Source organism: Thermobia domestica, chromosome 5 (genome assembly GCF_964235325.1).
Source record: "Thermobia domestica chromosome 5, izTheDome1.hap1.1, whole genome shotgun sequence".
Taxonomy (NCBI): Eukaryota; Metazoa; Arthropoda; class Insecta; order Zygentoma; family Lepismatidae; genus Thermobia; species Thermobia domestica.
In genome coordinates, this window is record NC_137458.1 from 162,441,213 (window position 1) to 162,466,227 (window position 25,015).

A 25,015-nucleotide genomic window follows, 5' to 3' on the forward strand; every position below is an offset into this window, starting at 1 on the left:
CTAAAAGAACTGGCTCACTCAGAAGAGATAAGTACAAAGAATGGGTTTAAACTGACAGAACCCAAATGGAGACAATGATTGAAGATACAGATGACTTCATTGAAATTTGGGTAGGGAAAAAAATTACAAATTAGCGCAGTATCACTTCATAGCCAAATCCCAGAGCGACTACTTAAAATACAAATAATAGAAACTTTGGATGACAAATCATGCTTAATTATAGTTGATTTTGCTGAAAACTACTCTTGTATTATTCAAGATGAAGTTTAAGAGAAGCACTGGACCAACATTCTACTCAACTGTGCAACATTCTAATCTTTTTAAATGCAACATCCTAAGAGATCCTGTAACTTCTCTTATCAAATGTTTCATTATGCTGTGTCAGTGATATGTTAAAGTACGATACAGTTACATTTTATGCCTTCCAAGTTATTCTTTTGAAGTATGTTAACGATGTTTTTCCTCAGATTAAACACGTTATCTACTTTGGAGATGGATCAGCAGCCCGATATAAAGACTATTAAAAAAAAAAAAAAAAAAAAAACTTTGTCAACTTATGCCCATGAGTGATTTTGGACTCAGTTGTGAGTGGAACTATTTTGACACAAGACACAGCAAAAGTGTTTGCGATGACATGGGTGAGACGCTGAAATGTCTAGCGAGACATGCTAGTTTACTGAGGCCACTGGATGACTGGACTGTTACTGTTGCCGATTTCTTCGAATTTTGTCAAACTACAACCAATGTCAAACTATAACCAACTATAACCACACACTTTTTTATGCTCGAATATGTTGGAAAGCTTCGTCCAATGCTTCAAAAGAGACTGGAAAAGCCATAACGTTGCAAGGGACGCGTGAAATTTATCATTATGAACACATCAGCCTGTTAAACTTGAAGTCAGTCGTGTATCTTCTTCAAAGACAACATTCACTCTCAATACTCGAGCAAAATCGAAAGAATCTTTCATGTGAACAATTTATTGCGTGCATTTATGAAGAGAAATGGTGGATTGGAAAAATAGTTGAGAATTACAAGGAACATCGTGACTAATGTGAATTTCCTTCATCCCCGTGGACCCAAGAAAATGTTTTTCTGGCCAAAAACACCTGACACATGCTGGATTCCATACGAAAACGGCACCATTAATATTGGAGTACCTAGTATTTCAACTGGTACTGGCAGAAATTACAGCATTTCTGAAAAAGAAATTCAAGCTACTGAGAAGACCTCTAAAATTGCTAATAAGAGATCTTAGGCTCAATATTTCAAATTGCTTACAATCAACCAAACATGTAGATGTTATTTGTGTATTACATAACGATAGTTCACTATTGTTCAGTGTTTCTTTTGTTAAAACAAACAGCACTGTATAGGCTATAATAGGCACATATTGTTTTAAAATAACTTTATAAATTACATTTAAGGAAGAGTTTCTACTTGTTTTCTTTTATTATTATTTTTTATAAGAATCATCAACCACTGTAAAGGAACATACTTAGCCATTCAAGTCATATTACTAGAAAATTAAATAATATGACTTGAATTATTTTTTTCCTTCAACATATGAAAAAACACCCTCAAATTTTTTATATGATAAACAGAAATACCAGAGCTACTTATTTTGAAAATTTGAGGTTGATGTTAGGTGGGCCTTTTTCAGAAATAACTGAAAAATTTTGACTATTTTTTCTTCTTTTTTCTCTTGATGGTGAAATTCATATGCTTACTGACACTGACACTGAATCCAGCATTTCAGGGCACTTCATCACTGTTTTAAAATTCTGTGACTAAATTAAAGGTGTTTGCAGGAATAATATGTCCTATTATAGAACTAGGTTTGGCTAAAATACCATGCTGCTTCCTGATCTTCTAGGCTTTACGAACGAGATACTCGGTTGTTTGAAATGTTTCAATATTTTTCATAGTCGTCCATGATTTTGGAACTAATGACAGAATCTGAGTACCTTCAGCAATGGTACTTGAAGTTTCAAATTTCTGGCTCAATTCATTTATTCGATCAACATTTTCAACATGTAAAATGAAAACGGTCATTTCAAATAGAGGGGTTTTGTGCAAAAAGTGCCTAAATCCGCCCTCAACTTACATTGTCATAATTTGTTTTTCTTGAACATACCACAAAACACCCTCCTAATTTTTTTTAATCAGAGCTACTTATTTTGAAAATTTAGATTGATGTTAGGTGGGCCTCTTTCAGAAATAATTGCCAAATTTTGACATTATTTTTTCTTCTTTTTTTCTCTTTGATGGTGAAATTCATATGCTTAACCCCGCCTGAGTTCATTACTACAATGTTTTAAATGCTACAAATTCCAAGATTGTTTTAGTGAAAACCATTTTCAAATAGCTTCAATATCTCCAGAGATCTAGCGGTTTAAGTAGTTTAAGTCGAAGGCGGACTTAGGTGTTTTTGCACAAAACCCCCAAATTTCGAATGGCTCCTACAGCAGTCCCCTTTGAGGTAGAGCTGTAAAATTTTACAGGTGTGTTATGTTTGAGTACCACAACACATGTACAAAATTTGAAGAAAATTTAAAACATATGAGCCACATTTCAGTTTCAAATTTGTTGATTTCATATGGAACGACCCGTTTTTCTGTTTTCATATCTGTCTCACCGTTTCAGAATTTTCGGGATTGCAACGGAATTTATGGACACGCTTAAATATTTTAATAAAAATGAGTAAGGTGCTGCCCCAAGCGAAATGTATGAGACCACCCCAACTTTGGTAACCGGTTTTGATCTTACCTTGACCCAAGCTTTCAGGAAATATATATATACCATCCCCACTTTGTGGGTTCAGGTTCAAGTACATTCCGGGTTAGATTGAGCTTTTCTTTATGAAGTTAATTCATTTCGCATTAAACTTGTCGGCAAAAATTAAATAATAATTGGTGATATAACAAATTGCAGAACATTAGGAAACACTAAAATTGAAGTTCTTAAACTCGCTGAATGTGGCAATTGAACTATTAAAACAATCTTTTGTCGTAATCATTTATGTTTTATTTGTTTCCAGATCAAGCTATAGACATGACGATTTTTGGGGAATCACCAATCCTTGATAAAAACACTAAATTTTTGAATTTATTTTTTAATTTTTAACCCGGAAATGTATATAAAGATGAAAATACTGTCATCATTTTAAATAATTTTTAGAATACTTTTGGTATCTTTTCACTAAACGCAAGTTACTACTTTAAAATTTGACGTGAAAATCCTTTCCAAAAAATAAATACAACGAATCAATCGAAATAAAATAATGCAAAATGTTATCATGTTGATCAAAGCTAACATTAATCATACTCACGCACTCATTTTACAGAAAATTACTTTAATGTTGATATCTTAAAACTTGTTCTTTAATGTTGATATTTTAAAACTTGTTAAAGTCAAGCTGTTTAGATCAAACCTACGTGGAACAATGTTGCACCTAACATTATTTTTTTTTAAATTTCTTTTCATATGTTCGGAATGACTGTACTTTTTAAATATAGATTTCTATAGACAGGAGATTAAAATACAAGAATAAAAATCACTGTGGTACAATTAGTTCAGGATTTCGAAAAATGAGAAAACACTTATCTTTATAAGAAAAAAGAAAATAAAGCTTGCATTATTACGACAAATATTCTAATTATACTAAAAAATATATACCTCGCATACATTAAAAAGATATCAAAAATATTCCAAAAATGGAAAAGATATATTGACTGTATCATAGGCCACAAATGGATCTTAATAACCCTCGTTCTTTGGTTTAAAATAACAAGACACTTACAAGCCAATTTGTTTTACATTACAAAGTTGGAAAAGGAAGATATAAAATCATAATCTGACACTGATAGAAAATTAGTAAGAGAAATGTGACTTAAATAGCTTTTTGTTTGCTTGCTTGTTTGATGTTTGCGTCCCTTTTTAGGACCAAGGTCATATGAAGGGTAAGGGAAAAAACAAGGAATGTCCATGCATGTGTTTTTTCGGGTGCTTTGTCCTATGTGTTGGTGACTCTTTGTACTATTTGACTGTATATGCCATGCATACGTAGATGTAAAAATGTCCATGTAAAAAGGGGCAAAAGATGTAACTAACCCTATTCTTCTTACGCGGTTTTCAATATTAAATCACAGTTTTCTCGAAAATGCAGTTTTGTGACATTCCTTCTTTTTCCCCTTACCCTTCATATGAGGCATGAACCTACAATTTAAAGTGAAATCCAAATCACATGCACACTCTTCTGAGTCTCCCATATAAAAGATTGATTTGGTTTGATTTGAGTACCTTCCCTTTCAGAAGCGAGGCTATATGAGACTTGGACCTACAGCTTAAGGTGTGATCCATATCGCATAAACTCCTACCATGAATCAAACACAGGTCTTTGTGTCAAAAGCGCGTAAGCTAACCATACAGCCACGTGAAACCTCTCTCACATAAAAGAAAGAGGAAATACTAACCATTTTTTCAAGAAATTCATTAATTTAAATACATAATTCAAATGTTGTTTTATCATCCGGTTCCTAACACTCCCGACTTCCCTCCGAAGCATTGGATGTCCATTATTGTCAAGGCTTACCTACTTTGGGCCCTCTGCCTACTTTGGACCCTCCATAAAATCAGGGTATATCTGAAAACTTGATTGAGAGCGTAACTGAGAATTACTCCCTGTAAGGAATACCCTGTATATCTATTGACAATTGAGGAAATATGCCCTTTTGGATTGTGCATGTGTGGCTTCCTTTACGCTGATAAGAACCACCATCCACAATTTTTGGATTTGAAATAAAGCTTGTTGAAATTTGGCTTTATCTTGATTTTGGACAGCCCTAGCTCTGAAACTATGCACTTTTCGCCATAGGTCCATATGAACTTTTTCTCTTATTTTGATGTGAGGAATCACCTCTTACAGTTTGTCGGTATAGTTCATTAACACCCTGTATAGAGGGGAAAAAATGTTCTTAGCGTGCGTCCCGGAATAAAAATCAACGTTTAAAGGGTTTTCTGGCTCCTTTATCAATGTATTTTCTACCACAATGCTATTAACTGGAATATAGTGGTAGACTCTGTTTATCCGCAAAATTGCTTGCTTAAATAGAAAAATTTTACAAAGAGAAAATAAGCTCAGTTCGCACTTTCTAAATACGTTCACTAAATACGTAAAAACTGCATCACATGGACTGTCGTTACAAGGCAGTTCTACATCTGGAATCAACATATTTAGAAAACATGGACAGAAGTTTTCGTAAACGTTTTCTGTTTAAGTTTTTTTTTTTTCGAATGGATTTCTACCTATCACCATGTTTTAGTTGGCAGCATAGCGATTTAAGATACATTGATTAAAACACCACAAAATCCTTGAAACTGTTTGTTTTTTCCTTCTACAAGGTGTCTGGGAAGTCCTTGTACCTCTATGTTTGAGTATCACAGACAGCAACGTCAATAAAATTTTAATTAATGTATCTATTACATGCTATAGTTGAGTTCTTTACATATACGAACTACGTATTCAATGGATCTGTATGTGCTCCATCATTCTGTACATTCAGATGTATGCGTCTCTGTATCTTCCTTGACATAGGACGTTGCGGAGCATCCGAGGAGTTATCGTTCGAAGAGCTTCCTCCACACTTTCGCAAAACTCTTCAGATTTTCTGTACCGACAATGACACACATGTGACTTGATTATTGTCCACAATGAGCTGTGTAGTGTTGTAAGGTGCAGACTTTGTGGGAGTTTTTTCAATGCAGATGGAGATGTAAAAGAACTACGTCTAATCCAGGAACTTGGAAAACTCATTACAGGAGTCACACAGCTGAAGAGCAAAAAGGGCTGGAGCCCTATCCATTCACACAATCCGTGATTCCCTTCTCTTCTCCTGTATTTGGGATATTAACCACGTTTATAATATGTGTAAACAAGAATGTCCATTCACATATTCGTCACAAAGTGTGATCCGAACAAGCATCGTAATGTCAACCCGGTCTATACAGAGTGTCTACTAAAATTACAAAATGAAATTTCGTGACTTTTCCGTGACCTTTTCTTTACCAAACCATAAAATTTCGTAACATTCACAAGAGCGAATTTGAGTGCGAATTAGACCCAATTTTCACGCGAGAGATAGAAGCGTTCTTTGCTTATGATTTGGTAGCGTCTAAAGCCAACCATAGACATTTTTGATGGTGAAGTTTGACATTTAATAGAACAAAATTATCCAATCTGTACTTATATTTGTACAGATAAAAAATAGTGACCCAAAAGCTAAACTTCGAGACTTTTTCTTGACTTTCATGATCCTTTTCTGATTTCGTGACTTTTTCATAACTTTCGTGACCGATAGACACCCTGCTATATCATAACATGAGCTGGTTTTCGTTCCAACTCTTGCACATAATGAGGACTTACCAATACCACAATTACAACGACATTGCCAGTGACAATGTTACAAATATCACAACTAGAATTACATTGATATTGTTCTCTGTGATACCCAAACCCAGGAGTACGAGGACCTGTGTATAAATAGCTCTTACCTTTGACAACATTTTCTCCAAGTTTCTTCTCCTGATCCTCGCAAAAACTATACAAGCAGCGTTTAAACTTAAAATCACAGTTCTCCTTGTCACTTCCACATGTATCATAACAGATGTCATGTTCATCACAGCATTTCGTCATGCGACCAACTGGAAGAGCTTCACTGCTGATCTAAAACAAAAGACACCGATTTTTTACAGACGGAAAATGGAAAAGTTAGAAGTGGGTCATATTATGACTTGTTGCAAGGTTTCTAGGCAAGTAATGCAAACGCTACTTGCCCTGACTAATACCCTATCCATAAAATTGTAAAAAGTTGTAGCATCTATATTGTAATTGACGTAATCTCAGTATCAATAAACGCCTCTAAACATTAAGATTTCACTTAAGTTCAACTGTGCGTAAAGTAAGAACCACTTTACCATGCTGCGAAAAACGCATACGAGGATGGGAAATAATCACTATTTATTTATTATTAAATTTTCAAGCTATGAGAACCATAAATGTGGAAAATTGTATAGAACGACAGCAAAATCAGCAGAGAAAAATTCAAATTGTTTTCCGATATGAATTCAGTGCCCCAAAAGCACATTACTTTACTGATATCAAAAAGATAGAAGGGAGATTAGATTCTTTATTGTGAATAGCCACTGACTGTGACAACAGAGAATACGATATTTCTCAGTAACAATCCTTCAGTATAATAACTTGGCCAGTACTGTACACTACACGTTTTATTACCAGCTGTATAAAGACTACCCAGTGCACCTTTGTGTCTAATAATTTTGATTATGACTACAGTGTATTGAAATTTTAGTAATAAATAAAAAATGGTGTCGTTTAAAGGGTTACATGATAAGTTAAATAATTTTTGAGAGAAAAGGTAACATAAACAGAAATAACACACATGAACAGATTAAATGGCATTTCAATCCTCATCAACTCATCACCTCATAATAATCACCTCTTCTATCACATACTAGACAGTAATTTCTTCCATCATACACTCGATCTACTTGTACTTCATTCTAACACAATTAAAATGTCGTAGATAGTGATTTCTTAATAAATAGTCATATAATGAATTAATCAATCATAGTGCACTAACAACAAGATCTGCATGAATATAAAGATATAAAACTACTTTTTATATAGGTTAAGGTATGCATTTCAACGGACTATTTTCTATTGTTCACCTGAGTTGTGTGTCGTGACATTTGAAAAGATGTGATATTTCATTGACTATTCCTGTCAACATTGACTAGTATGTTATTACTCTGATTTTATTCCTCGAACTGTCACTTATTTCTATCTAGTTCAATATCAATAGATATGGAAACACTTATTTTGATAAAGAGGGCAGTCGCCTTATATTTCATGTATAGTGTTTTATAGTTATCTCATTTCAGAAGCGAGAAGGCTTACAAAATATTAATTCTGACTTCTTAAGTGATGATTTCTTTAACTTCGCACAAAAAGAAAAAGGGAATGAGTAGCAGTTCAAGAAATAATTTCCAGGAAAAACATTAACAAAATAACGCAGTTTTTAAAATGCCACGACGCCATAATGTTCAAATCTACCTCCTTCGAGGTACGTGCCACCATTCTAATTCTGACCTTTGAAAATTTTGTCCCCGAAAATCTAAGATTAAAACAAAAAGTTTACGCGATTCAGTGAATTTCGTGCAAAGTTTCATGAAAGATTTTTCTCGGAACATTTACAGCTGATGACATCATAGGACCAGTATATGATTATACAGCTGCAGACGAGTGGGAAAGCATTCTAATGGCGACCATTGAGTTTCTTGACATCTAAAACTTACGTTTGAGGAAAGAAAGTATCCGATTCGATAAATTTATTGCCAAGTTTAACGGCGAATTCCAATTTTTACTACGTGCTTTCCGCTGTTTACGTCATAGGGCATATGAACACTTACTTCAACGTGAATAGTAAAGCATTTTAATGGTGACTATTGAGTTTCCTGACCTAGAAAACCTAAGTCTAGAAAGAAAGTTGACTCGATTCGGTGGATTTTGTGACAAGTTTCTATTATGGTAACGTGTTTGAAAAAGAAAAAAAGCATCTTGATGACATCATAGGGCCCTTTCTGACAAAAGATGCACTTTTATGTTTGCCAACAAGCATTTGCTTCCTCTGCTATTATCCTCTTATCACTATACAGTCCGTAGCAAAAAACCTGCAACATGAGCATATAAGTTTATTGTGAAACTACGCGTAACAATGCACAGAATCAACATAACGTCTAAGTGGCATGAATCACGCCAGGAGAAACCTCGGCGTCGTCCCCTGCACACTTATTTTGGAGCAAAAGACTCTGTCGTTTCACAATAAACTTAAATGCTCATGTTGCAGGTTTTCTGCTGCGGAGTGTACCAGGTAGCAATCTCTTTCTAATGGAAGGGGGAAGGGGGTTGATCCACTGGTCCGTAGTATGTAAGATATTTAGACAGGGCGCATATTCGTTCCTGTGTAATTCTTTGATTTATTTGTGACAGGCCTCATATTTTAAGATAGGTCGTTTTAAAAAGTGGTTTTCGTATCTTCAGCGGTTTATAACTGAAAGGAGGTGCTTTTCAACCCAGGTTTATTAGAATTTTTTTCTTTCATCTGATATAAAGAGTCACTTCAGGGAGTTTGTTGGTGTTATTTTTCCGTGGCCTGTAGATCAAAAATCATGAAATATAACGAACCTCCTACTTCTGTATTTGCTAAATGATCAAGGATTACGTATTGTCTAGTAAAGTAACGAAATAACTTACATAATGTATAATGCGCTGCATAACAACTGGATACAAGTCATTCAACAACTAAAAGAAATTACTTTAAAATATTTCCAAAACAAATTAAAGATCAAGTAAAGCTAGAAAATGTTTTGTAATTAGTAAATTTCATATTGTTGTTATCTGTTACTGCCCTTCAATATTACTTTACTTGTATGACTAGTTTAGTTGAATTTATAAAATGACACTCAATTTCTTCAAATTTTCTCTTGAATAACATGTCATTAAAGACGTGTATAGTTTGATATATGAAAACATTTCGGTAATTTGAAACTATAATATGTCACAATATTAAGTAGGATTAGATTGTTTCCTCCTATTCTCTTGTATTATACAAGTAGTATAAGTTTCTAATTATGAGAAAAAAATCGTCCTTCATTGATCTTATAAGCAAATCTTTATTGCGATTGTTTTGCAATCTCACATCCGTAATTCGGGAACTAAATGCCCGCACATCATGTTATTTCACACGATTGTATAACAAGTCAATATTTGTATAACAAGTCAATATCTATCACCATGCGAATCCAAAGCGGATGAATTCCGTAGAATTCGTACGATATGACTTTCCTAAAATTGGACCATCAAATCTGAGATCACATTTTCAGGGAAAAAAAATCAACCCAATTCATCCGATCTGAATTAAACTTACCTGTATCCGAAGAAAGTTCGTATCGTCTTTTGCAGTGAGAAATAATGAGTCAGTTATTTCGTTCAAATGCATTTTATCAGATATTATCACCTTAACGCACAGACAGTCGCACATGTTTCCAACGAGTTACAAGCTTATAAATCGCACGTTTGTAGAAATTCTTGTCCCTAGAGTCAAAAAATTGTAGTGATATTAGAATGGACCAACATCTGAGGTAGTAAGAGGAATGAGGTAAAACTTCCCAACCAAGTGTGGTGATCAGCTCCTTGGTCGCTTTCGCCGTATGAGGTCTTCCGTTGTCTTGTAAAAGAATCACACCTTTACTGTTAGCTAGTGCTGGTTACTTCTGACGCAGTGCACCTGCAGGTCTTTGTAACTGGAACGAGTACACCTCAGCTGTGGTGGTTTTGCCACTCCCTAGCAATTCAAAGTGCACAATACCAGCGCTGGTCCACCAAACACACAGCAGTACCTCATGTTGATGGACGTTTTGTTTGGGGGCAAATGCCACAGAACCACAGGACAACCAATGATGTTTTATTTTGTGGTTATTGTATAACATCCTTTTCTCGTCACATTTCATTATCTGATCCAGGAATGAAGATTTCTTGAGGCATAACAGCAATGAAGAAGTAATGGTGAGCTATTCGAGTTTGTTTTCCTCGGTCAAAACGTGAGAAACCCCCTTACTGAGCTTCCATGTCTTTCCAAGGTTATACAGATTCAATTGAATGGTTTCTTCCGATATCCCAAACCCTTGCGTAAGCCCCTTCATGTTTTATGTGAATTGCTCTCAATGTCCTCCTTGAACAGAGCTCCATCGACAGTAGATGGACATCCAGCTCGAGGATTGTCCTGGAGGCTCTCATCTCCTAATGCAAATCGGCTGAACTTCCATGCTGTGCATTCATTCACTGATGCCTCTCCAAACGCTGAGCATATTTTTCTAGCAGCTTGCACAGTACTGCTGACGATTTGAACTCATACAGTAGTAAACAGGACTGTTAAACCTCGTTTGGCACTGACATGCTCACTTGAAAATTATAGTTCCTACAAGACTGCTTTCGACACGGCCGACACGCCTCACAATATTACAATAACTTACGGTTGACGGGAATCTCATCAGACGTCATTCCGAAAGGATTGCAAATACCTGCCATTTGAATTTCAGGTGAAGGCACGAATCTTTTTGGATACCAGATAGCATGGTGGTAGATCCTGATCTGATATAAAGCGTGGGAAATATTGATATGCAGGCTTTAAGTTCTTGAGTTATGAACCATCAAATGTGATATCTGAACTCAATGAAATTTACGCACAAAAATTGTAAACAAAGATTTGCTTATAAATAATCTGTACGGATGACTTTAAAGTACGAAATTAAAGACTTAAATAGACATTCTCACCTCAACGCCCAAAGAGCCGCATCCATTACTCTGAGGTTTATGGTACTTATTAGGAACGCCTTTCGCACCTGAAAATAAATAAATGCATATGGGAAGATTTAAGGTTTAAAGTTAATATGTTACTGTATCCTGTGTGATGAAAAATAAGTGGGTACTTTATTCCTTGTTTTCATTTTCTAAGGATTTAAAAGCTATGATAAATTATATATATATATTACTGACTTACTAAAACTGTATTTACTCCAAAACACTCAAATTAAAACTCAACTATGAACATTTCATCAACAATTTATTACCATACTCATCACAAATCCTTTCAGAAACAGCGTTGCATGTAGAACTACATCCCGTTGATTACCTTCTTCTGTACATCACAACTCATGTAATTCTTGTAGTAGTAAATCTGTTCATAAATTAAAAATTTGTTGGTTAATTACAATGAGGGATTTCAAGGCACAGTTTTAAGTTTTTAAAATCCGTCATTTCTTTTGCACCAACTACGTTTACTAGTAAAATGAAATGAAACCAGGTGAAACCAGCAAGACTACGCTATCCATATAGCCACGAAGGAGCTCTAGTGTATACAGAAGTACATAGATATAATGGGAATTTCTTTGAAAGACTACAGAAATTACGGTGTACAGAAGCACGTAATCAAAAGGATGCAGTTCTACAAAAAATGTTAGTTTTCTAAAAGGATCTATGCTGAAATTGTTAATAAATCTTAGCCGAAACGGTCAGAGTTGAATTATAATTTGGATGTTTCGAGGCAAGTACAATTTGAGTAAATACCAGTACTAAATATGCATCCTAAAAAACGAAGTAACAATTAAATTACTTATATTTGTATTTAGAAACTGCGGTTTTAAATATAGTACAGAAAATATATACACGTGTCCTAGATTAGGAAATACTTGGATCTACTAATTGAACGTATAGAACACATACCACAATACTAACCTCGATGTGTTCCTGTTAAAGTGTACTGATTGACTTAAACGGTGCACTTTCAAATCTTTTATAAATAGGAAACAGAAGTATTGCTTAGAACACGTTCACTATGTGTTCTCGTTGTTCGTTACAGTACTGGTATGGGCGTCTCTGGCATGTAAAAATTGAGAGAGACGAGTATACCAGAAAATGTTTCTGGTCCCGCTACTAAATTTATATCAAAATCGTTAAATAAATGGAAAGCTACTTTAATTTATAGCTCGAAAGATCCGGTTTGTGCCGCTCCATACAATTAATTATAACATATTATTCCATCACTTGCAGGCCACTTACTTCATGTTTAGAAGTTTCCATATACTATGATCCTAAAGGAACTGTTTTTATGTAGAAAATGAAATGAAATCTTTGAGTTTAACGTTCCACGTTTATACCCGTTAGGCTAAGGCAAACGATGATTAAAGCAAGTGAATGATAATGGAAGAATTGGTGGAAGGAGAAAGAGGGAGAAAAGGGAGTACCTCGAGAAAACCCACGTGCACGATGTTGTCCACCACAAACTTACTTGGCCGAGGATCAAACCAGGGATCCCTTGCACCAGAGGTAAGCGCTCTACCACTGAGTCATCGTGCCCCCTGTCTTTACCATTAATATCATCCATTAATTTTACATTTCTCTACGTTTCTTGTTTCCCTTCCATCACACCTTCTACCACTTCACTCATATTACAATTTCTTTTCCAACAATATCCAAATATACTTTAAACTATTTCCCATTATATTCTTATATCTCTATTATTCTTAGTGCTCCTCACTTGTTTATCGTTTCAATCAGCCAAGTTTTTGCAGTCTTCTTGTCATACAAATTTCCGAGAATTCAAGTGCAATATTATATTGTCGTCTTTTCGTAAGGCCTTCGTTTCTGCACCACACAATCCGATACTCTACATCGGATTTAATTTTGTAATGCATGAAACACATGGCACATTTCTTATCATTATCAGCACAATCATCTTAAAGATATTTCACTATTTTTCACATTCATTTCTGTTTATTGTTTACTTTCATATCTTCATTACAACTTACTACTACTCTTTACTACTTACATCAACACTACTTAGGTATTGAAACATAGTCACTTATTCTACTTTTGTTCACACTTCTATAATTGTCACAGCCTCAATCATCCCAGCCACATTATTTTCATATTTATTTCCGTTTCACATGATTTTTACAGCAGTTCTGACATGTTAATATCCAATTCAGATTCCGCAACAATAGCCGTACCATCTGAATAGCAAATATGATAGTTCTTTTAGTTTCTGTCAAATTAATTCGTTTTCTAATTAAAATCTTTTTTGCTAATCTTCTAGGTAGTAAATAATGTCACTGAAAGGCAAAATTTTTGTCAAACACCTCCCAACTTCACTACCATAACTATATCATTTCTTGTTCTATGTTTCAGCGGTTGGTTCATATGTAAGTTTCTTTCGAGACTGGTCTTTTATTTTATCCCACGCTTCTTTCAGATTAAAGCGTTTTCCAAATCAACGAAAACTAAAACTCTTGTCAAAAAAGTCTACTTTATTCGATGGAAGCTAAATGTATCTTTGTGCTATGTCTTCTTCCAAATCAAAACTATACAATTGCTTTATTCCTTCGTCCACATAATATTTTTCATATTTGAAGCTGAACTTTTTACTGTATGCGATGTGAAACTAAGACATTGGTGGAAAGGCATTTTAAATCAGTCAGGATACATCGCCCGATTCCAACAAAATCGCTCCACAGAATATGTCTGTAGAGGGGATGATAATTTTAGCTTGACGATCCTATCACACTAATACCATAAACAACAGGCTGACAGTAGAGCCTGTAAAGGACATGCTGCTAACAGTATGAAGGTTTTCGGACAAGACAAGTATAGTTAAGTGTAGATCACACTGTATGTCTGCAACTGCAGATTTACAACCCGAAGTACATTACAGCTTTTAAATGAAGAAAATCTGAGGTAGTTTTCAGCGATCGAACTCCAAACCTTGAAGCAACATCAAGAATTAGCCAGGAAGAAGTAGAAAAAGGGTTAACGAAAATAAAGGGGACAATTGATACGTTTAGATTGCATGGAAGTACACGCCTGGGAGAGTTTGGGACCAGAAGATGTAGAAATCGTATGGGATCTGATGCAGAAAATTTATGGATAATAAAAAGTATCAAGTAAACAGGGATAATGTTATTGTACCCATTTCTAAGGAAAAGGGAGTTGTACAAGACAGTGAAAAATACAGTGCGTCCCACTAGCTTTCGAACCCGAAATAAACGTTAATTTCCGAACAAATATACATAGGAAAATGAAATTAACAATACACGTGCCTTGTTTCATGCTGAATACATGACCGTCACAGCAGGTGCTGAAAGTGTCCTCCCTGGACGTCAAGACATGTTTGCACACGGCGTTCCATATTGTGAAAAGTCCGATGTAGAGTCTCCGGTGTGATCTCATGTATCGCATTCTCAATGTTGTTTTGCAACTCTTGCAGTGATCGTGGGTTGTTTCTGTAGACGCAACCTTTAAGAAAACCCTATAAGAAGAAATCAGGTGGTGTCAAATCCGGGGATCTTGGCGGCCACGATCCTTTGCAGATTATCCTGTCACCAAAAAGGACTCAATTTCTGCCATGGCCACGTTGGAAGTATGGCATGTTGCTCCGTCTTGTTGGAAACAACCGCGACGCAGTTCTTGATCGTCCAGCTGATTCACAAATTCACTGAAGATGTGTAAGTAAACTTGGTGTGTTTACTGTATCTTCAAAGAAGGTGGGTCCAATGATACGCTGTCGGGAAATTGCACACCAAACTCCCACCTTCAAGAGATGAAGTGGAATCTCATGGTACACATGCGGATTTTCGGCGGCCCACACCCGAGTATTCTGCGAGTTCACATAAGCGGAGAGATGGAACCAAGCTTCATCTGTGAACCAAGTATAGTCTAGGATTCCTGGATTGTCATGCAACAAAGCTTACAACCAACGACAATACATCACGCGCTTTTCCCAATCTGTAGTCTTCAACTCCTGGACGACTGTAACGCGATATGGAAACAGCTTGGCTCTTTGCACAGTTGACTTGGACATCCCTACCTCTTGCGATAATCGACGCTGGCTCTTCTTAGGGGACTGCAAAAGACGTTGCCGCACATTCTGTACTGTCTCCTCGGACATCCGTGGACGCGCGCCTCCATGTCCCGTAAGCAACGTTCTTGTTGTTTCGAACTTGTTCACCAAATAACGTATTGATGATTTCGATGGTCCTTTACGGCATCCAAATTCAGGGCAAAATTCACGTTGAACGGTCTGATACGATCCCGATATACAGCGACTCGAGTCACACTAACGCACGCGTACCACGCCAAGCAGCACTTCCCCTGGCGCCACCTGTCATCTTTGTTTTGACGTGTGCGCTTCTGTTAAACCCTTTCTCGTGTTTAGCATGAAACAAGGTACGTGTATTGTGAATTTCATTTTCTTATGTACATTTGTTCGGAAATTATAAAGTTTTTTTCGGGTTCGGAAGCTAGTGGGACGCACTGTACATAGGAATCAAACCAATGTCACATACAATGAAGAACTGGGAGGCAATTGTACATGAGCCACTACTGGAGGAAACATAAATAGGAGAACATTAATTTGGATTCATACTAGGACTACACTTGGATTTACATGGACGCAATTTTTGTACTAAGCCTTACTATGGAAAAGCATCAGGAAAAACAGAAAGGATTAAATATAGTCCTTATCGATTTGAAAAAGGCCTATGACAGAGTACCACACTAGGAAGTATGGAAATGTCTGAGGGAAAAAGGAGCGCCAGTGAAATACGTAAGGATATTCCAAGATATGTATACAGTAGTTATGACCCAACCACTACCAAGAAAGAAGTAGTGTAGGATTAACACGCTAAATTCAAGTTAGGGTTGGATTACACCAACGCTTAACCGTAAGTCCGTACCTCTACAAGATTGTCATTGATGTTACAACTAAAGATGTATGGGACGAAACTCTCAGATGTGCGGTGTTTGCCGATGATATTGTATTATGCAATGCAGACAGAAAAAAACGTTGAAAGAAAAGTAGAGTTACCGTAGAGAAAGTCTTTAAAAGATAAGGTCTAAAAATTAGTAAAAAGAAAACCGAATGTCTCGACTTTAATGGGGAAGTAAGGCTACAAGAAGAAAGATAGAAAGAAATGAAAAAAAAAAAAAAAATTAGCCAAGAACGATGATTTGGATGTGGGACTGTGAAATTTAAAGAAAGTATATCGTCGTCGGCGATTCAAAACCTGCTATGTGACATTTTCGGCCGTTTCGAGATAATAGTATTATCTGGTGCAGCTTTTAGACTCTCTAATTTATTATTACTTGAGAAGGTATCTAATTACTTGCAGCATCAAATATTACTTATAACATCACTTTTATAAAGCGAAAAATCTAACCAGGATACTGTTTTTCGTTTCTCCTGAAAAATTTATAAAAATGCACATAGCAGGTTTTGAATTGCCGACGACGATATGTCGTTCTGTGTAACTGTAGAATCACGATAAAGAATAAAAGCATAATTTACAAAACAGTGGGTAGACCAGCAATGATTTACGAAGTAGAAACATGACCAATAAAGAAAACATGGAAAAAGATTGAATGTTACCAGAATGAGAGAGTAAGGAAACAACCAAGGTGTAAGAAAGAAAACTGCAGTGGTATGGCCATGGAAAAGGATAGGAATACAGGTAGAGGGAGAGCAAAAAGGAAATGGTTAAGATATAGTTAAGAATGGAATAGATATAGTTAAGAACGATTTCACAGAGAAAGATCTAACAGGAAATAAATTCAAAGACAGGACTTTATGGAAAAGACTTCATAGGAAAAGTCGATCCCACATAAATCGTAAAAGACGGATAGAAAGAGGCACATAACTTTTTTTTTCATACTATACCCTCTAATCCGCATCGAATCGAACCCGGGGTTCCTGCTCACCATGGCGCGCGCTAACCAATACACTACTTACTCAAGTTCCCGACCAACCACACATTTTGATTCTTGAGACAGTTGCTCAGCTATGCGTGCCTGCAAAATACTTGCATATGTGGCGAATCTATAGGGCAGCAGGTTACACTCAAAAAACACGGTAAGTATCGTAATAATGAAATGACACTATTTTAGTTTAACAACCCATAATTATGCTCTTTAGGTTAAATTTCCTTCCTCTCTGGAAACGTCATCAGCACCATTTTTATTACTGTATCACCGGATCCTTTCTTTTACATTTTCTATTGTAAGTTTTATTTTCTTTAAAGAAAAATTAGTGCGAAGTTCAGAGACTTTGATTGCTCATAATAATCGTACGTCTGTATTTCCCGTCAGATCACTGTTTTTACAAAACAAAACAAAACAAAACAAAACAAAACAAAAAAAAAAAAACTATTTACATCAATAATTAATACTATATCTTTAATTTATACTTTATATGTTTGTCCCTCAATTTATTTTTTGTTGTTGTAAACATTAATTCCACTAGCAGATTTAACACTTTTGTGAATCTTGTGAATTTTAGGACTAACGTGCCTGAACATTTATTTTAGCTTCTGTAGTTTGTCAATGGGATTTCTTTTGAAAGCTAGTTCTACATTTTTGTTAGCACCAGGTGTGAATTTGTGAAATAATTTTCAATTAATAATTCAAATTCGGGTGAGGTAAATCCAATTTTTTGAAGTAAGATAAATATGAGAAAATACCTATTAAGATCCTATTTAGGTTCCTTAATAAGACTGCTAATCTTTTTAACGGTGAAATTGTGTAAACTGGAAACGATCTGTAACAAAAATATATATCTATTTGCTCAGAATTTTCTTCTCGAAATGATCCATAATTATATTGGCAAATAGAGCAAATAATGGGCTTTCCATTCCAAGACCTTCTGTTTCCTTGTAGATATGTTCAATTCAATATCAATCAATTTAGTCATAATCTGCAAACAGAGGAAACTAAGAGGAAAAAAAAAGATATCCAACGAAGTCACTGAGCTTCTTAAAATCTGTCTCGACTATAGTTATTTCCAATTTGAAGAACATTCTCACGGATTCGGTGATACAGTAATAAAAATAATGCTGACGACGTTTTCAGAGAGGAAGAAAATATCCAAATTAAAAGCAAAAACACGGAGACACAAGGAAAGACAAGTTATTATTTATTTATTTTTACTACCTTCTGGTATTGTCTTTCTGTATACGACATATATTGTGAAGAAGGGATTTCACAAAACTGAGAATTTCTAAATGTGTCTTGGTAAACTAGTTCTTTTACACATTTTTATGTGTTACATCGGTAACATGATTACAGGAATGTGGGTAAAGTTGAATACTTGTACAGGGGTCATATTTACATCAGTATCAGTGGTTAGTATCTAGGGTTGCCAATTGGTCAATTTTTCACCGGCCTGACCGAAAATATTACTGTTATTTTGATTACAGCAACTGACCGGTACAAACTTCTTATTCACTTCTTTATGACCGTTTTTTCTAAATTTGTATCTAGTTTCAAGCAATTTCATCCAGTTCGAAATATAGATTTAAAATGTAACTTTCATTCTGTAAATCCAAAACTGTCACTTTTCACCATCTATCAACAATTAATATATTTTGTTCATCAGTTTAGATAATTTTAAAGAAATGACAGGGACTGTATCAGGGAAAATTTAAAATTTACTTGTAAGGAATTTTATATATTTATTGAGAGTGAAAAAGGACTTCTTGAAGCAATTTCCTGTGGTTGAAGTATACAGTTTAAAGAATAAATTTCATTTTCCAAATCCAAAATTGTCACGTAAAGATTACATACTTTTGTTTATCTGTTTCGATAATTTTAAAGAAGTGGTGGCAGTTACCAGTAAATACAATAAAATGATCAATGCCGATTTCAGTTTCTCATTTATAGCACAATGTATCTATTAAGCTTATTAGTGATTGTACTAAGGGCATGCAGAATACAGGTGCTAATGCTCTTTGGTTCACGATAGAACATTTCCTTCCCATGGATGGACCAGAACAGACATATTTCACCTATACCTATATCATAAGGAATTTTGAAGGGGTGCCGTTTTTTTTTTTTTTTTTTTTTTTTCAGTTGGCAACCCTATTAGTATTATTGCTCAAAACTAGTACCTTTCAACTGTTCAGTGCTGCAAACTCTCTCATATTCAGAAATAACGAAAACAGAGTTTTCATGGAATTATTAACTTGCTTCCTAACCTTACTATTGTGATGGGGAGTTGCATTAGGGCGATTCTCAGGGTTACGCACAAAAACTCTTTTTTAAAACAAAAATATATTTTCAAATAAAATAAAAAGTATGTCAAAATTAGGGGCGAAATTATTATACATGTTTGGTTTAGTTTTTCTCAGCAAATTCATGTTTCTTTGAGTTAATATAATGGTTATTCTTCATTGTTTAGCCTTAATAACAATAAACACGTATTGAAATCTTAATAAATATATTTTATTCACTTTCTTGCATAAATCTATAACGTTACGCACGGGACAACATTTCTATACTTCATAAAATAAATACGAAGGATAATGAAAAAAATTAATAAGTACATTGACATGCTAATAATAATTTTACTTTGGGGCAAAAGTTTCAATATTTATCTTCTATAATTACAAAGGAAACATGAAAAATACATGTTTTTCGTTACGAACGGGACAGCAAAATATGACATGAAAAAATTACGATGTTTGCCTACCAGAATCAAACTTTAATTAAAACAAAATTGCCAAAGGTCCACTTCATGTTTTCTGCTATTGTTCATATAATTACAGATTTAGAATTTAGTTTGAAAATTATTTGAAAATTGGGATATGTGAAAAGCATTGAGCATGGTGTAGAACAGATAATGTTCATGTTGTCAAAACCTAACAAATATATTTTACAGAAAGATTTTAAATATCTCAGTATATAGTTACACTATTTTTTAATAGAAAAACATACACATCATAGTTTTAAATTAATTTTGAAAATTTACTGACAATGGACCACTTGTCAGACAAGCGCCCATTAATGGGTGCAGATTGACTTTAGGAGGGCTACATATAAATACAGCATGTGGACATATGGCATAAAATATGAATCAACTTAAAAACATAAACCAATTGTGTAGGTGCCCAGTAAAAAGCACGAATACTATGTAACCGAGTCAGAGCTGCAGCGTAGTAAGGGAGCAGACGCGTCAATGACGGCTGGTACACAGACAAGTGAGGGCAGTGGATAGATTTCATATGGCATAAAATCACATGCCTTGCGTGTAGCACTCCCATAATCACTTTGTAAGACTACCATCACATAGTAGTTCACCTCATACCTTCCTTATGGAGTACTGTGGTAAGGAGCACACTTTGCACTTCGCACTTTTACCGTGTTATATTACGTATTGAGAGGTAAGATCCCAATATATTTTGCTTACTTATAAAATCCTATTGTGAAATCACTTCACATATTTCTTACGTAGATTTTGCAAATTTATCCCCCCCTCCTTCAAATAGGATAGCATCAAAACCCCAAAGAGGCAGACGTTGTGGGGCACTGAAGAATGCTGCAAGAATCAATCGGCACCTTTTTCTTTCCTATTGCACCAAACACTTCCAAGGTTTGTTATTAAGACAGTGGGTTTGAAACACTGATACATTATGCTCTATTATCAATTTTTCTAAAGGGTTCTATCACGTGCCATTATTAGAGAGCGGATTTTAAGGTGCAGCACCTTTTCTAAAAATGTAGTTGTTATAACAACCAAAGTTCAAAATATGTATTTCCGAGCATAAAATGAACTGAAATGAAAGCACTTCGTTGCACCTTTTTTGCTAGATTCATAAGATTTCCCGTTTTGTTACTTCTTTTAGCCTTCAGTACCTTTATTGTCCTTTTTCTTTCTCTCTTTTTGCAAAAAAAAAAAAAAAAAAAAATGAACAGAAGAATATGTTTTATTTTCAATCTAGTTTACTCAAACATTCCATAAATTTAGACGCAATCTTGATAGATTTGCTTGGGATAAACTTGCACTGAATTTGCGAAACAATCCGGACATAAAAACCTTCGCAACGTCAACTGATCTTCCTGTCTATGAGCTTACAAGATGTGTACCACTGGTTTCCGTTGATGTCGAGCGAAGTTGAGCTCCAAGCGACAGAAACTAAAATTTGAAAATATAAAAATGCTGTGCATAATCAAGTATAACCAAATTCTGAAGACCCAAAAGTATGTGACGGTTTCTCAAGCCACAATATTTGCTAAATTAAAGTTCTCTTTTTTAAAATACCAAGTTGGTTTTAACCACAATTTTAATACAAGAATGTTGAATGTTGTACAGTACAAGTTTGGGATTAAATAAAACAATTGTGCAATTTAGGTCCAATGTTTAAAGCCAAGACTAACATTTGTTGGTGTAATGAATAAAGAGTATTCATGTAACTGCATACTATAGCACTTAATAAAGATAGCCTATTAACACCTTTTTGAATGATTTTTCAGCCCCTTTTATTCCCTTTTTCCTACCACATTTTTGCACCTTAAAATCCGGTCCTTAGCCATTATGTTCCACTGCCTCCTCACCTCATATCGCATCAATCCGCGAACATACATAGTTCACAATTTAACTTACGTTTCCTCTCTTATTAATCACCCAGATAAGACACTTCTAACGTTTGTTACTCTTATTATCACATTTTGACTGATTCTGTTCATCTCGGGCCGCCATGGGCCAGGGTTTTTTCGGGTTTAATCGTTTTTTTTTTTTTTCCGAAATATTTCAATATCTTTGGGGTAAAAGTGTTAAAACGTGATTTATATTTTAAGATTGTCATTGTCGCAACTTGCAACAATTTTCTGTTCACTACTGTTTTGAAAAAATGGCCGCCATTTTGAAATTTTATATTGAATCGCCGAGAAGATCTATACAGCAAATTTAGAATGTCTCTTGCTTCTACCCTCAAAATTTCAACTTAAATGTCCGAAAATTGCACCCTGTAGCGTGGATACACGTTAGTTGAAAAATGGCCGCCATTTTGAAATTTTACGTTGGATCACCGCCAATATACATATACAGCTAATTTAGTGTCTCGTGCTTCTCTCTGAAAATGTGTTTTTAAGGGTCCAAAGCTAACTTAACCTAACCTAACCTAAGCAAACGTAATATAACATTGTATTATGTAATTATACGAAAATCAATTGAAAGAAGATGAGAAATTGTAAATTTTGTGTGGAAGAAATTACTAGACCCCCTTAACGGAACATTGACTCTAAAAAGCTCAAAACCCCAGATGGGTTTTAAAGTTTTTTTTTTTTTTTCGGGCTGGGCTTACTTGGGCAAACCCTGCCATGTGCGGCAGTAAATCCCAAACTTATATACTATTTAAACAATTACACGTGAGAGAAGAAAACGCGCCAATATGTGGTAGGTGGTCACTATAAGCAAGATTTCTATCCAATTAAAGGTAGTGTGAAGCCTGTGGGCTGCCAGCAACGTATTCGTAGGAGCAGGCGTGAAGCAACGGTGAGTATAATTTAAGGAAGGGTAATAGTTAAGAACAGCTACTTCTCATCTCCCGTGCACGAGAATACATCTTACTGTTGCACTACCTAAACACCCTAAGTACAAGGGCAAGAACTCAGTCTATTACCTACTTTTTAACATCCTAGATAGTCAATGAATAATGCCTGAAAGTATGGCGTTTCTCGTCCTTCCCTAAATGGGAAGTACGGCTCCTTAACTATAACCCAAACCCTTTTAATAGTAATAAACCAAACTTTTCTAAAGCTGATTCTATGTTTACAGATGAATTCCAGCCTACAAAAGTAGGTTTGGATAGCATTTAGTATCTCCCTTAACTCGTTTCATGGTTCCAGAACCGAGTTCCTTGTTTGTCTAAATTGTGATAAAGGTAGAAGTAGAAGGGCCCTGGGGGCTTCTAACTCCCTTCGCTAGCTGTCCCTAGCTCAGCTATATTTTGTAAAGTAACACGCTGTACATCTTATATGTGAAAGATTTGGGAATACTAAATATCAGACGTAGGTTTCTTTACGTTGCCCTTCCCTTGTGAATTAAGATTTTTACCTATAAATTTTGTGTCCCCATATTCTTAATCTGCACCCAAATACAAATTTGATTCTCGTTGAAACTACGTATGATTCGGATTGCACGTTCAAGTGTGCGTTCCCGTCTCATTGAGTTGATGCTGAACAGGAATACAACTCAAAAGAAGAAAAATACCTCTTATCTACCTTAAAATGGCGGGGAACCGTGAATCTTACTTAACGTATCAGTAATATATGCCTGTATTAATGGAAACAAGTCACTTACCACCCGGACATTTAAACTGACAGTTCTCTTCTACAGCTGCATTCAACACTTCATGTACATCTTTCACTTTCCTTGCAACTGTAATAAAATTTCCGAGGATGTCTTTAAAGAAATGTTCTGCTGTAAGGATTGCATCTTTTAAATTGGAGAACAAACCTTCACCGTAACCATTCCAAGCAAATCCTAAAAATGATAACGCATACAGGAATAATTTCATCTTAGAAAACTCCATCTGTGATACATTCACGAGGTTCACAGTATTAATTACAGGCAAATTGCCTTAGTAACGACAAAACACTGAACTTGGCTTCATTCCATTACAGTGTTACAGCTCACGCAGACAGCTACTAGGGCCAGCTGATTTTAGCCAAGATTCCTATGACCAGACATGTGCACAGCAGAATTGGGTACGAGGTGTTTTCTCATTGGTGGGCAATTTACAAGGAATTCTATAAAAAGACACAAAGCTTTGAACCCGCTAGCTTATGTCACAATCAAATGAATACCATATTACACAAAAGGATTAAGCGTCGCAACAGAAGAAAGTACTTCACCACAAAAATCAAATTCAAATATCAGAATTTTTCGTATGTAGAACCTTCTCCACTACTCTTCTGCTTCAGAATGTTTGTAAACAAACAACTCATCGTAACGCTCTGCATCAGTGTTTTGTCTTCGATGTGTGAGTCATGTGATAATCACGAGCTTGCCGGTTATTGACACAAACCGGCTAATGTGTTAATTTAATAATAGGATGACTGTCAGTATCTTATAACAGTGTATGAAGTTCCTTGATAATCATTCAAATAAATTAAAATTTATCCAAACTCCCATGAAAAAATGGAGCAAAATATATAGGCCTACAGGGTGTTAATGAATTTTAACGACACTGTAAAAGTTCATTCCTCACATCAAATTAAGAGAGAAAAAAGTTCATAGGAACCTGTGGCGAAAACTGTATAGTTTCAGAGCTCAGGTTCTCCTAAATCGTAGAAAGCCTAAATTTCAACACGCACTATTTTGAATTCGAGAAACTGTTTAGTCATATCAGATAAAAGAAGTCACACGTATGTCATCGTAAATTCTTGTTGAGTTGAGTTGATTTGAGTTTAACGTCCCATTCAGCAGCGAGGCTATATGAGACTGGAACTTACTGATTAACGTTGAATCCGAACCACAGCTCCCGCCAGGAATCGAACCCGGGACTCCCATGCCAAAGCAGGGGCGGATCCAGGGGGCGATAAACTTTCTTA

The 25,015-nt window shown here is 35.4% G+C and overlaps 1 protein-coding gene across 1 annotated transcript in view; it reads right to left on the bottom strand.

Moving 5' to 3' along the window:
• Positions 1-24,401, bottom strand: part of GXIVsPLA2 (phospholipase A2 group XII) — a 32,577-nt gene extending 8,176 nt beyond the window's left edge. The window contains exons 1-3 of the mRNA XM_081759297.1: positions 23,763-24,401; positions 11,414-11,481; positions 6,553-6,724 (exon numbers count right to left, since the gene is read on the bottom strand). Coding sequence (XP_081615423.1) covers positions 6,553-6,724; positions 11,414-11,481; positions 23,763-23,994 — 472 coding nt within the window. The 5' untranslated portion in view covers positions 23,995-24,401. The remainder of the gene's footprint in view (positions 1-6,552; positions 6,725-11,413; positions 11,482-23,762) is intronic.
• Positions 24,402-25,015: the final 614 nt, after the last annotated feature.